Source organism: Scleropages formosus, chromosome 20 (genome assembly GCF_900964775.1).
Source record: "Scleropages formosus chromosome 20, fSclFor1.1, whole genome shotgun sequence".
Classification (NCBI taxonomy): domain Eukaryota; kingdom Metazoa; phylum Chordata; class Actinopteri; order Osteoglossiformes; family Osteoglossidae; genus Scleropages; species Scleropages formosus.
This window is the reverse complement of record NC_041825.1, coordinates 2,498,745-2,512,368: the sequence shown is the minus strand read 5'-3', so window position 1 is coordinate 2,512,368 and position 13,624 is coordinate 2,498,745. Positions and strand designations below refer to the sequence as shown.

At 43.8% G+C, this 13,624-nt stretch overlaps 1 protein-coding gene across 1 annotated transcript; it reads right to left on the bottom strand.

Moving 5' to 3' along the window:
* Positions 1 to 2,524: 2,524 nt before the first annotated feature.
* Positions 2,525 to 9,148, bottom strand: LOC114909193 (pancreatic secretory granule membrane major glycoprotein GP2-like; the record flags this gene model as incomplete). The annotated part of the gene is made up of 8 exons (XM_029246736.1): positions 2,525 to 3,014; positions 3,190 to 3,292; positions 3,645 to 3,810; positions 4,866 to 5,114; positions 6,331 to 6,491; positions 6,706 to 6,890; positions 7,392 to 7,511; positions 9,034 to 9,148. Coding segments are annotated over 8 exons (1,203 nt in total), but the record flags the coding sequence as incomplete, so codon positions are not given.
* Positions 9,149 to 13,624: the final 4,476 nt, after the last annotated feature.

The window sequence follows — 13,624 nt, the reverse complement described above, 5'->3', positions numbered from 1 at the left end:
AAGGTAACACAGTCTGGGAAAAAAGAGCTCTCTCAGGTGACCCTGCAGCTGAGCGATCGCGATGTGGTGTTTTAAACAAGAGCAAATCATTTAGAGTTTTGTAAAAGAATGGTTCCTGCCAGCCTGTAGGGTGTACGTTGACAAAGGTTGCTTAATTGTCATTATTTAATTCTTGATTGAAGCTGGAATTTGTTATAGGTGTCACGCTCCCACTCCCACACAACTCAGAGGCACCTGCGGCTGATCAAGGAGCTGGGGTATAAAGGGCTGCATCGAACACGGTGGCTCACGGAACCCCAGTTCAACCTACCTCCACCGCAGCACCAGATCTCGAACTCCTCCATGTCCCTGTTCTCGTGTCCGTCTGCTTTGTGCCTTCATCTCCCAGGTTTCCCCAACCCACAGCTTGTTTCCTGACTACACCTTTTGGATTCTCGCTGAAACGATGTTCGCTCCTTGTTAACCCCCGCTTGTTTATCGACCATGAGTTTTTACCTGTCCCTTGAATAAAACCTGTTCACCTGCACTTGGGTCCGTCGCCTCTCTGCCGGTTGGCGAGCATGATAATAGGCTGCACTGGGCCTAACGCGGGCGTTTCATGCAGGAGAAAAAAGGTTCCACTGAGAAAATGTAACATGAGCTGCTTGTATTAAAAAACTCTTTTATTTGTGCACTTAAAGCGTTTCAGTGCTGTGTTTTCGTGAAACTGGGGAGGTGGTGGCGCAGTGGGTTGGACTGGGTCCTGCTCTCTGGTGGGTCTGGGATTCAAGTCCTGCTTGTGGTACCTTGCGACAGACTGGTGTCCTGTCCTGGATGTGTCCCCTCGCCCTCCAGCCTTATTGCCCTGTGTTGCCAGGTTAGGCTCTGGCTCCCTGTGACCCTGAATGGGACAAGCAGTTCAGAAAGTGTCTGTGTGTTTTTGTAAAACCTCCAAAGGACTGTAACTTCCTTTCAGATACCACAGTTTTGGCAATGAGGATGGGATGTTTTACTGTAAAGAAACAGAATTCTGAGTAACTTAGGCGAGGCTTGGGGCAGGGAGAGCACTGAACACAGTGATGGCGAACAGAGCTGGTCAAAAATAGCTTTCAGTAAGCCAGAGGATTTCCACTTGGAGGAAAGTGAGGAATAATTTGATGCCTATTTGGAAAGGCTCGAGCAATATTTTGCAGTAAACGCACTGAAAGACACTGATGAAACAACGAAAGCGGTAGGGAGGACACACCCAGGATGGGATGCCAGTCTGTCGCAAGGTACCCTAAGCAGGACTTGAACCCCAGACCCTCCAGAGAGAAATCACAGGCTTTACTTTACAGTGTTTTTACTTTGCAGTTTTTTTTGGTCCATCCAGCATTTCTGTACATCTGTAGCTCAGCAAAGGCACCTTTCTTTGGTAGAAGAGCAGTTACTGTAATTACACCTGCAATAGAGCCCAGACCAGGTCTCTTGAGATCCAAACCCAGACCAATAGTAAACCACACATGACTCATTCTGATAAGAACAACATGAAGTCAAGACAGAAATCTGGTGAGATGTGACTCTGAAGATCCAGATCAAAATAAAAATTGTGCATCTATCAAGCGGATACCACACGTTGAGTTTTGCACAAGTGTACCTGCTACAAAAAGATATTTATTATGCAGAAGTGTTCACTGCTTTTTAATGCTTGTTGCACATTGACAAATTTAATCAGAATTATTCTGGTCTAGCTTTGTTAATCATTGCAAACTACATAAAATACGTGCTTTACGGGGTGCAGCATATAACTTATATCATAAGTGACTATAAAAATGAAATGAGTGTTGTATAGGCAGTCATGTGTCATTCCTTCTACTAAAACCATTAAATTTGTACAACACAGAGTACATTACCTCTTTTACTTTACAGTTTTACATAAGTTCATAATGAAACAGTGGCAAAATCATGATGATAAAATTCTGCTCACTTCTTATATTTAAAAATGACAAAACTGACATGACGTTAACAAGGTATGAGCAAATGTAAAAGCATAGTTAAGGGTTTCATATCACAATTTATCTGAATGTCCAGAAGCATTGTGTTCTTGTAGAAAAATATATAATAAATCCGTTGGCTTTTACATTTAATTTAAAAGGTAGGACTCTTCCCAGACTATTTTACTTTGCCTATGTTATTATTTATCAGTATAATTGCCAATTGTAAAAGATTTTTTATTTTCAATGGAATTAAAGATCATCATCATTGCTCCATCTCAACATCTATTTCTTGAAAATTAATGCCAATATTTGCCTCTTTTTAGTACAAAATTGCAGTTCGATCCAAAGATTTTTTACTATGGGGCGTAACCACAATAAACATTGCATGGTTTAAGAGCTTGTATGAAAAAGTTTTTAAACTTTCTGCAAATATTTTGTTTGTGTATGATATGTCTGGATGCACTATGAATATATTCAGCACTATATATTCTCATGACAAAATAATCTCTGGTAATCAGGCAGTAAAGAATAGCAAGAGTTCTAAAGCAGCTATGGAAAGGACTTGAATTATTTGTCTCACAATATAGTTATGCAGCATTAGCACCTCTGTGTGGCTAAACAATAATTAATTATTTCTGATTAATGGTTTTCACTGGATTGTGACTCCACTTCTTATGTATTCTATTTAAAGTACGAGGAGCAAAATACTAAAAGTTATTCAAAAACTGGTTCTACCTGTAATGACAGCTCTGAATTTAAAGAATATCACACATTGCAGCTGCCAAAGTACCACTCATTTATAGATTTCCCTGTAAAATTAAAGCAGAATAACAAAAATCTGTATGTTAAGAATCCAAGGGGAAAATACCTATCTGTAAGGAAGTGACATAAGGATCTACAGAGGTTTTCGTTCAACGCAAGGAGTGTGAGATGGAATGGTTGCTCCTGAGATGCTCTAATGCAGTACAACTGCAGCCACAACTGAGAGTATCAGGGGCAGCAGAGAACTGACAGAAGCTGGAGCACCGGCCACAGAGATCCGCTCCAGGACTTGCGTGTCTGAAAGACAAAATTCAAGTGAACGGCAAATCACTTCAAAGCCATGGCCACAAAAAAAAAGAAACTTACTTCCCTTGTTGTTCTAAGCTAAATATCTCCAGATAATTTTAATTGGTCAAGCAAGAACAGACTAGATACCAAGCTGCAGCACGTACTGGGAATAAAGGCAATTTACCTGTTTGTGTCTGTTGTAAGACAAAAGGGCCAATGGACATGGAAGAAGTGTCCTGGAATTTAACAGACCTCTGAACTCGTTGCTGATTCCCAGGATAGCAGGACTGTAAATGACATATGAAAAATAAACCTTCTGTGATTTTCGTTTGGTCCACAAGTTATGGGTATGCTCATATTCCTTCATTGAAGTTAATGATTTTTGAATAACTCTGTCATACATACCTTCTACACTTGAGAAAAAAAAATTTCAAATTATTTTTAACTTTTACGATGTAGATTTTTTAAAAGTAATTTTCAGCCTGAATTGCATTCTTGGTGAAAGGTCTAACAACAGGAGCTGTAAACTGGAATCTCAGTCAAGACTGCAGTTTCTCATCCACTGCCCACCTACTGGGACCCTCTGGCCAAATCTGACACCTACTATAATTCAACGAGGACGTGTCGATTTGGGCTCACCGTAGAGCAGTTGTTCCCACTGAGCACACACAAGTGAATCTGGCAATGCAGGAAAATGGTGGTGGTGGTGTTTGATGTGAATGTGAACATCTTGAATGAGAAACGGCTACTGGTGGACACGCCATTCTGCAGAATCTCCACAGTCCCGTCAGCAGGATTGGGGCACCTGTCAGTCGGAAAAACAATAGGGATTGTCTTCAAATTTAACTGCATTTGCCCTCATTAATGAATCACAGTGACTATCTCTGCATGCAACATATTCATGGTAAACTGAACGGCCACTGAAGGCATATGGAAGGTTACTGAAGCTGTGATTAACATCTTAACTGCTTCTTACTTAAGACAATGCGCCCGGAACTTCTTCATTTTGTGTGAGACGTGACAAATTTGTATTTCATTCCTTAGACCAAACCATTGTTTATGTGGGTACGAATGGGCAGATGTTCCATTGAGTCAAGTCCAACTCATAGCAAACATTTACTGTGTTTCTAAGATGAGGGAGGAACAGAGGCCATACACCACTGCCTTATTCTGTCCTTGTTGGTGGGTCCAAACAGAGAGAGAAATACACATACTCCACACAGCCTGAGCTGGACTTGAACCCCATATCTATCGAGCAGCTGAGGAAATGTAGCTTCCAGCACAACGCTCATGTCTACTGTGTGTGTGCTGTGATCTACATGCACCTTTTTACATCATGTATATGATTTCAAGAGAGCTGTTTGTAGGATTCCACCCTCAGCCGTATCGGCACTTTGTGAATGTAGGCATTACTCTAAGAGTCAGAGAGTCCCCAATATTTAACATTCCCAGTCAGACAAAAGCCACTTAATTCTCCCTGTCCTGTTTCTCAACAGACATCCAGTGATACTAAGAAGAAGATTTATAGGGAAACGTAAATAGAAGGCTGAAGATATTACTTCATTCTGTAAATCTCTTACAAATCACCAGTGTCATTTCTCTCAATCTAACAGCAGCAGTGATTTAAAGAAAGTATTCATTAAACATTCGCCAAACTACAACGGTGGAAAGAGTATATCAGTCATGAAAATTGTCCGTTGGTCGGCTGATCGTTGCAGTAGTCTAGCTCCAAGGTCCAAGACTGAGGGGGTGGGATGGAACATCGGTCAATTGCAGATTATTAATGAAAACATCAGCTTCTTCAAACAGAACATGCACATCAGATAATATAAAATTGGTCAAGAGGTCTAGAACACTTACTCCTGCACAATAAGGTCCCAGCGTACACTGCTTAGAGGGTCATTAATGGGTGTGGCCCAGCAGGAGTCAATCACTGTGGCGATTTGCCTGCCGTCCAGTCCCTCAACCTCTACAGCCACATACACCTGCTGGTTGATAGGCACCTCCATTGTAGAACCTGTGAAGGGCTGCTGGAACTGTGCATCAAGATAAGGAATCATCCTCATTTGGTAGTGGTTAATGCCTGCTGGTAGATTCTTCCCCAGAATGCTGTTGAGGTCATTAAAAAATAAAAAGTAAATGATCTATAGCCAAGATGTCTAATTTCAATGCACATTTCAATATGTGTTTATATTTGAATATATATATATATATATAGAGTGGGGGTGCAGTGGCGCAGTGGGTTGGACCACAGTCCTGCTCTCTGGTGGGCCTGGGTTTCGAGTCCTGCTTGGGGTGCCTTGCGACGGACTGGCATCCCGTCCTGGGTGTGTCCCCTCCCCCTCTAGCCTTATGCCCTGAGTTGCCGGGTAGGCTCCGGTGGCCCGTGACCCCATATGGGACAAGCGGTTCTGAAAGTGTGTGTGTGTGTGTATATGTATATGTATAAATTTGTAATAACTTTTAAAAGTATATTTTAATCTGGCAGCACTTTTCTTCTACCTTTTCCTTTTTTTCCCCACACACACGTTCCAAGCCCCTTGTCACATTCGGGGTCACGGGGAACCGGAGCCTACCCGACAACACAGGGCGTAAGGCCGAAGGGAGAGGGGACACATCCAGGATGGGACGCCAGTCTGCCGCAAAGCACCCCAAGCAGGACTCGAACCCGAGACCCACAGGAGAGCAGGACCCAGGCCAACCCACCGCGCCACCGCACCACTTTCAAACGTAAATCTGTTACTATTTTCATTATGAAAACACTGGCATTGAGGTTTAAAGCTGCATTCAGCCTTGAACATTTGTATTAGAAATTTGAATTTTAATTTGTATTTGACCGTAAGCTTGCATTGTGACATTAGTTGGTGTTAAAGGGCTGGCATTTGTCCTGTTCGATTGCTCCCAATGCCCCTCCCTGCCTTATCAAAGTAATGACAACCAGCTGCTGAAAATGGAAAGGTGATGACTAAAGGATTTTAAGCAGCTGGTCTGAGGACTGAGGGAGAGACTTTATGGGGTGCTGATAAGGTGCCTGAAAAGCACCCTGGCTCTGCCCAGGGTTTGTGTGGCTCTGCCCATTTGAGCTGTTGTTCTTCTTTGCCTGTTTTTGGTCTCCTTTAGAAGCACCTTGTCCTCAGTTTTGTTGGTTTCCTCCCCCAAATATAGTTAATTTTATGTGTGACCCTGAATATGTGCTTGATTCTACATGTTCTTTTCTTTCAATTCACACTAGTTTGTGTTGGTTTTCTTCTACCAGACATTCATTACCATACATATTTGACTGCCTTCATTGATTTTGGACAAATTTCCCCTGGGCTAAACTCACCTCTCCAGTGGACGGATGCCAGTGGACATAGACAGGGACTGAGACAGTAAATATGCACAGCTGAAAGTGACACTGAGAATTCTCTCCCGTCCAATGATAGCTCCCTCTGGGAAGGTCTCTCCATGGATGGTGTTCTGATAGATGAAGTGAGTGCCATTGCTCTGTAGAGGACAAAATATGGGGCAAAAGGAAGGCGTAACATTTGTGTTTAGACTAGTGGTGGACAAATCTGTTCATTAAGGCAGTTACTGATAGTAAAGAACTTCACACATGAAGTTACAACCACCTGTAAAATTTAATGTAGTGCAGCAATGAGTAAGGAAATTTTAAATTGTTCTGGGATGCACATGATTGTTATTCCTTCTCATGACATACCGTAAGAGTTGTCCCACAGATATGATCATCGTTGTCAAAGTGAAACTCCACCCTGCCATCGCGCACTGTTCCAGTGCAATTTGGGTCATTTAGGTGTAATGAATTGGATGGGAAGCCACTTTGAAACAACTGACAGCGAGACAAGGAAATGGTGGCTGAACTGCCGTTACAAATTTCCTTGGAATCTGTGAATGACACCAGTAACTGTGAGGTCAAAGGCCAGTGGCAGAGAATATCAGATGAAGAACCACTTATCATTCTGAAATAACCATCATGGGCATTTACCTTTTATTTGTTTAACTGACACTTTTCTGTAAAGCAGCTTACAGTGTTCATCCATATCCAGTCATTTACTTATTTATAACGCTGAGTAAGTTTACTGGAGCAATAAAGGATAAGGACCTTGCTCATGGGTCCTACAGCTGACAGTGGGATTCAAACCTGTGACCTTTAGATTTAAAGGCAGCAGTTCTGGTGCCTCATGACATATGCTGTAACATGACATGGACAATTTAATCTTGATGTTTGACTGATATGCCCTTAAAACAATGACCAAAATCAAAGTCGGCAATATGCAATTATAAAGTTATTTTCATGATACTTAACAAAAATATTGTGAAAATGAAATAGACCCACATATATAGATACATAATTAATTTTCACTTTGAGAACCATTATTTTCATACCAAAATATTCAGCACTAGTGTTGTCATGTTCCTCACTGCAGAGGCAGCCATAGACACCATTCCTCTCTCCACACCTCTCACTAGCTGTGCACTCCAGCTCATCACAAGGGTCTGTCAGCCCTGTAAAAGAAAGAAGAAGAGCCAAATAAGGTGGCAGTGCAGTAGCTCAGTCAAAGAAACATGGAAACTCTGCAAAGATTAACATCACAAGAAATGTCTTTGCAGGTCTCCCTATTGCCACCCCGACCATAGGAGGACAAGCGGGCATGAAAATGGATAGATGAAAGGTCTTTGCATGATTGTAGACTGAAGGTCGGCAGGGAGGGTAGTGCTAAAAAATAATACAAAAATAAAGTTAAAGTTAATTTTAAAAAACAGTTACTTTTAAAAAGTTTTAAAAAGTTATTCAATTAAAAACAAGATTTTACTCTGAGTAGAAAAGAAAAGTGTCAGATCAAAAAAAAATATTCACTCGTTTTTCTGTAATGAGTGATGGTAAAGACAGTGTAAGAAGACTATCCTCGTCCCATACAGGGTCGCGGGGAGCAGGAGCCTAACCCGGCAACTCAGGGCGTAAGGCTGGAGGGGGAGGTGACACACCCAGGACGGGACGCCAGTCTGTCGCAAGGCACCCAAAGTGGGATTCAAACCCCAGACCCACCAGAGAGCAGAACCCGGTCCAACCCACTGCACCACCGCGCCCCTTCCCTCTCGTGATATAGGGTGCTAAAAAGGGATGCTAAAAATACCATGGATGAAAAAAGTTAGAAATGGGGAGGTAGATAAAAGAACAGATTTACAACCTTCTCATGAGACTAGCAGAGAGAAAAAACAAAGTCCTGCTTCTACATAATGAAGTTAAAGGAAAGTGACTTAGTTTTGCTCCAGGTCTTGCAAGACAAACTGGAAGGAAGAAGGATAGGTGATAAATGGAAAGTACAAGTTTTGGACAACATCTCACAGCAGACAGGCTACAGGGATCAAGCAAAACTTTTTCAGCATTTCAAAGAGACAGACAGACTAGGAAGCAGACAATTTACAGCCTCCGTATGGAATGAATGAATGGAAAAAAGCAGGATTGTGCTGTTTCAGAAGTGTCGGTAACATAGTAAATGTAACACATTGCTCCCCTCATCTGATGATGGGATATTGCTAAAATGGAGATTTTACCAGTTTTTCCAGCACTTTTTTGTGTGGCTCACTGGTTTCATGATCTGGGAGTTCATTGTACATTGCTGATCATTCAGAGTTTGATGTTTTGAATCGTTAGAATTGAGAACAGTGATAAATTTGTTTATCTAGCAGTTTGTTAGGGGGGCCCAGAAACATTCTGCGGGCCAGATGGGGCAATGGGTTTGGCCAGATCCTACTCTCTTGTGGGTCTGGGGTTCAAGCCCTGCTTGGGATGCTTTGTGATGGACTGGCATCCTGTTGTGGGTGTGTCTCCAGTCTTGTGCCTTCTACTTCTGGATTGGGTTCCAGTTTGCCTTGGGACAAACAGCTTTAGCCAAAGAGTGTGCATGAGTAGTTGTTTGCTTATTGATTTACTTCTAGCACTAATGTGCTTTCATTAAATATCAGTCAGAGTCCCTTAAGTTTTCGTCACCCATTGGAATTTTCATTAACATAAACATTCACTCACCTGTGGTTGAAGGTGTGGTGGTGGTGGGCGTCTCGGTAGAGGTCTCTGAAGTGGTTGTTGTGGGCTCGGCAGTGGTCTCCGAAGTGGTTGTAGGCTCAGTAGTGGTCTCCGAAGTGGTTGTTGTGGGCTCGGTAGTGGTGTCCGAAGTGGTTGTTGTGGGCTCGGTAGTGGTCTCCGAAGTGGTTGTTGTGGGCTCGGTAGTGGTCTCCGAAGTGGTTGTAGGTGTGGTGGTGGTTGTAGGCTCGGTAGTGGTCTCCGAAGTGGTTGTAGTCTCGGTAGTGGTCTCCGAAGTGGTTGTTGTGGGCTCAGTAGTGGTCTCCGAAGTGATTGTTGTGGGCTCGGTAGTGGTCTCCGAAGTGGTTGTTGTGGACTCAGTAGTGGTCTCCGAAGTGGTTGTAGGCTCGGTAGTGGTCTCCGAAGTGGTTGTAGGCTCGGTAGTGGTCTCCGAAGTGGTTGTTGTGGGCTCAGTAGTTGTCTCCGAAGTGATTGTTGTGGGCTCGGTAGTGGTCTCCGAAGTGGTTGTAGTTTCGGTAGTGGTCTCCGAAGTGGTTGTTGTAGGCTCAGTAGTGGTCTCTGAAGTGGTTGTAGGCTCGGTAGTGGTCTCCGAAGTGGTTGTGGGCTCGGTAGTGGTCTCCGAAGTGGTTGTAGGCTCGGTAGTGGTCTCCGAAGTGGTTGTTGTGGGCTCAGTAGTGGTCTCCGAAGTGGTTGTTGTGGGCTCGGTAGTGGTCTCCGAAGTGGTTGTTGTGGACTCAGTAGTGGTCTCCGAAGTGGTTGTAGGCTCGGTAGTGGTCTCCGAAGTGGTTGTTGTGGGCTCAGTAGTGGTCTCCGAAGTGATTGTTGTGGGCTCGGTAGTGGTCTCCGAAGTGGTTGTAGGCTCGGTAGTGGTCTCCGAAGTGGTTGTTGTGGGCTCAGTAGTGGTCTCCGAAGTGGTTGTAGGTGTGGTAGTGGTCTCTGAAGTGGTTGTTGTGGGCTCAGTAGTGGTCTCCGAAGTGGTTGTTGTGGGCTCAGTAGTGGTCTCCGAAGTGGTTGTTGTGGGCTCGGTAGTGGTCTCCGAAGTGGTTGTTGTGGGCTCGGTAGTGGTCTCCGAAGTGGTTGTTGTGGACTCAGTAGTGGTCTCCGAAGTGGTTGTAGGCTCGGTAGTGGTCTCCGAAGTGGTTGTAGGCTCGGTAGTGGTCTCCGAAGTGGTTGTTGTGGGCTCAGTAGTTGTCTCCGAAGTGATTGTTGTGGGCTCGGTAGTGGTCTCCGAAGTGGTTGTAGTTTCGGTAGTGGTCTCCGAAGTGGTTGTTGTAGGCTCAGTAGTGGTCTCTGAAGTGGTTGTAGGCTCGGTAGTGGTCTCCGAAGTGGTTGTGGGCTCGGTAGTGGTCTCCGAAGTGGTTGTAGGCTCGGTAGTGGTCTCCGAAGTGGTTGTTGTGGGCTCAGTAGTGGTCTCCGAAGTGGTTGTTGTGGGCTCGGTAGTGGTCTCCGAAGTGGTTGTTGTGGACTCAGTAGTGGTCTCCGAAGTGGTTGTAGGCTCGGTAGTGGTCTCCGAAGTGGTTGTTGTGGGCTCAGTAGTGGTCTCCGAAGTGATTGTTGTGGGCTCGGTAGTGGTCTCCGAAGTGGTTGTAGGCTCGGTAGTGGTCTCCGAAGTGGTTGTTGTGGGCTCAGTAGTGGTCTCCGAAGTGGTTGTAGGTGTGGTAGTGGTCTCTGAAGTGGTTGTTGTGGGCTCAGTAGTGGTCTCCGAAGTGGTTGTTGTGGGCTCAGTAGTGGTCTCCGAAGTGGTTGTAGGCTCGGTAGTGGTCTCCGAAGTGGTTGTAGGCTCGGTAGTGGTCTCCGAAGTGGTTGTAGGTGTGGTGGTGGTTGGGGGCTCAGTTGTGGTACTTGTAGTGGTTGTAGATCTGGTTGTTGTTTGGGGCGTAGTAGTGGTCCTCGCAGTGGTTGTAGATCTGGTGGTCGTGCGGGGCGTTGTAGTGGTACTTGCAGTGGTTGTTGATCTGGTGGTTGTGCGGGGCGTTGTAGTGGTACTTGCAGTGGTTGTTGATCTGGTGGTTGTGCGGGGCGTTGTAGTGGTACTTGCAGTGGTTGTAGATCTGGTGGTCGTGCGGGGCGTAGTAGTGGTACTTGCAGTGGTTGTTGATCTGGTGGTTGTGCGGGGCGTAGAAGTGGTACTTGCAGTGGTTGTAGATGTGGTGGTCGTGCGGGGCGTAGTAGTGGTCCTCGCAGTGGTTGTAGATGTGGTGGTCGTGCGGGGCGTAGTAGTGGTCCTCGCAGTGGTTGTAGATGTGGTGGTCGTGCGGGGCGTAGTAGTGGTCCTCGCAGTGGTTGTAGATGTGGTGGTCGTGCGGGGAGTAGTAGTGGTCCTCGCAGTGGTTGTAGATCCGGTGGTCGTGCGTGGCGTGGTAGTGGTACTCGCAGTGGTTATAGATCTGGTTGTTGTCTGGAGCGCAGTAGTGGTACTTGCAGTGGTTGTAGATGTGCTGGTCACTGTAGTGTATAATGAATTTTTTTTCAGTCGTAACTTGCTTTTGCATGTTTTCATTTGTTCAGAACTCAAATCACATGCATGTTATGGAGAAACTGGTGTACAACTGGCTACTAACATTGAGACTAAAAGCAAGCCTGAATATATCCTGAACTGCCTTTTTAATCACATATCAGGTAAGTGAAAAAGGCTGGCTGCAGTGTATATAAAACCCTCTTCTCTTTCTATGTGTTTATACAGACTATTTACATGTAAAGCTTGTACATTCAGATCAGTATAAATTAACATATTTCTTTTCTTTTAAATATGTGCTGTTTTCCTTCACCTAATGTACTAATATACTTAACAGAGTTTATCAATAAAGGAAGAAGATTCTAATGGGAATGACAGCAGGAAATAACTATTTTATGAAAGTATTAGCATTTTTCCATGATTTCCTGAGCAAACAGGCACATTACCTGATGCACTGTGTGGGTGTTTGTGTGTGTGTTTCTGTGTGTGTGTTAAACTCAACACCAGTCTCTCACCAGTGATGTGGACATCTCAGAATAAACTTAATAAGTTTAAACACACACACACACACACATTTTCAGAACCGCTTGTCCCACAAGGGGTCGCGGGGAACCGGAGCCGACCCGGCAACACAGGGCGTAAGGCCAGAGGGGGAGGGGACACACCCAGGACGGGACGCCAGTCCGTTGCAAGGCACCACAAGCGGGACTCGAACCTCAGACCCACCGGAGAGCAGGATCCGGTCCAACCCACTGCACCACCGCACCCCCATTTAAGTTTAAACAGTTTTAAAAAATAATAAAACATCAATATGATGGAGGTGCAGTGACGCAGAGGGTTGGACTGGGTCCTGCTGTCGGGTGGGTGTGGGAGTCGAGTCCCACTCGGCGTGCCTTACGATGGACTCGCATCCTGTCCTCGGTGTGTCCTCTCCCCTTCAGCCCTACGCCCTGTGTTGCTGGATTAGGCTCTGGCTCCCCACGACCCCATATGGGACAAGTGGTTTCAGATGATGGGTGTAAAACATAAATATGTTTCTTAAAAATATATTGCAGTTAGTTATGAATAAAAAAACAACTTGTCTGCTAATATTGTCTGATAAACTCAACTTAATTAGAAAAGAACTTAAAAATTGTGCTCTTGTCTTGTGGTTCCTAGAATCACCACTGTCATTCACGCCACTAATGATGACCCTGACTGGCATTGATGAACAAATTCAGAATTTTTTTTAGTTAATGTACTGGAATTCCAGTGGTAGGTTTGCTATAAATGCAGTTACCAAGAGTATAACAGAACGGAAACACCCTTTAATCCACATCTTTAATACCCCTTGTGATGTGTCACAGCCTGGTTTTCTCCTTCCCTGGATTATTTTCTTTAATAAGTGATCATCAAGGTGAAATTTCACTTTCACTACAACTTTCAGCATCCCCTTTTCAACCCTAAATGCAATGTCTCATGCAGTACATACAGTATATTATCACAGTATATTATTATTTACTATACTTATGATGATTAAATGATTTAAATAAAATGGTTTACCATTCTGGGCCTTGATCTCCTTACCTAGTAAAACATGAAAATGAAAGTAAGGATATTAAAAAAAAACATTCTGCAAAAACACCCATTGCTAAAATTCTTTGCGTGCACCAAACCTACAAGTGAAAATACAAATTGTCATATAATATGCAAAATTTTTTATTAATTCAGAATCTGAATACAGTGCCCATCTAGCATTTCTGAATTTGCACACAGCTATTTTTAAGCATTTTGTCTCAGGTATTGTATTAAAAACATCTATTCTACTTAACAGAACAGGTATTCTGTTAAAAGTATAACAAGATTTCTAAGATTCAGTAGTGCTAAACATGTAAAGCACACGCATTATTACTCGACTAGACAAGCTGTGAATCAGACTTATGGTATGTATGTATGAAGTGTAATTCTGTATGATAAACCTGTACAGTAGGATTTCATCTGAGGACACAACTGTGAACCTTTAGTGTACAAAGTGTGATCACAAAGTTCTGAGACGTCTGCAATTTTTTTTTCTGCTAAAAATCATAATGAAAAAGCTGAAGGAAATGATCTTTGATGATATTCCGAGCATACATAATAACC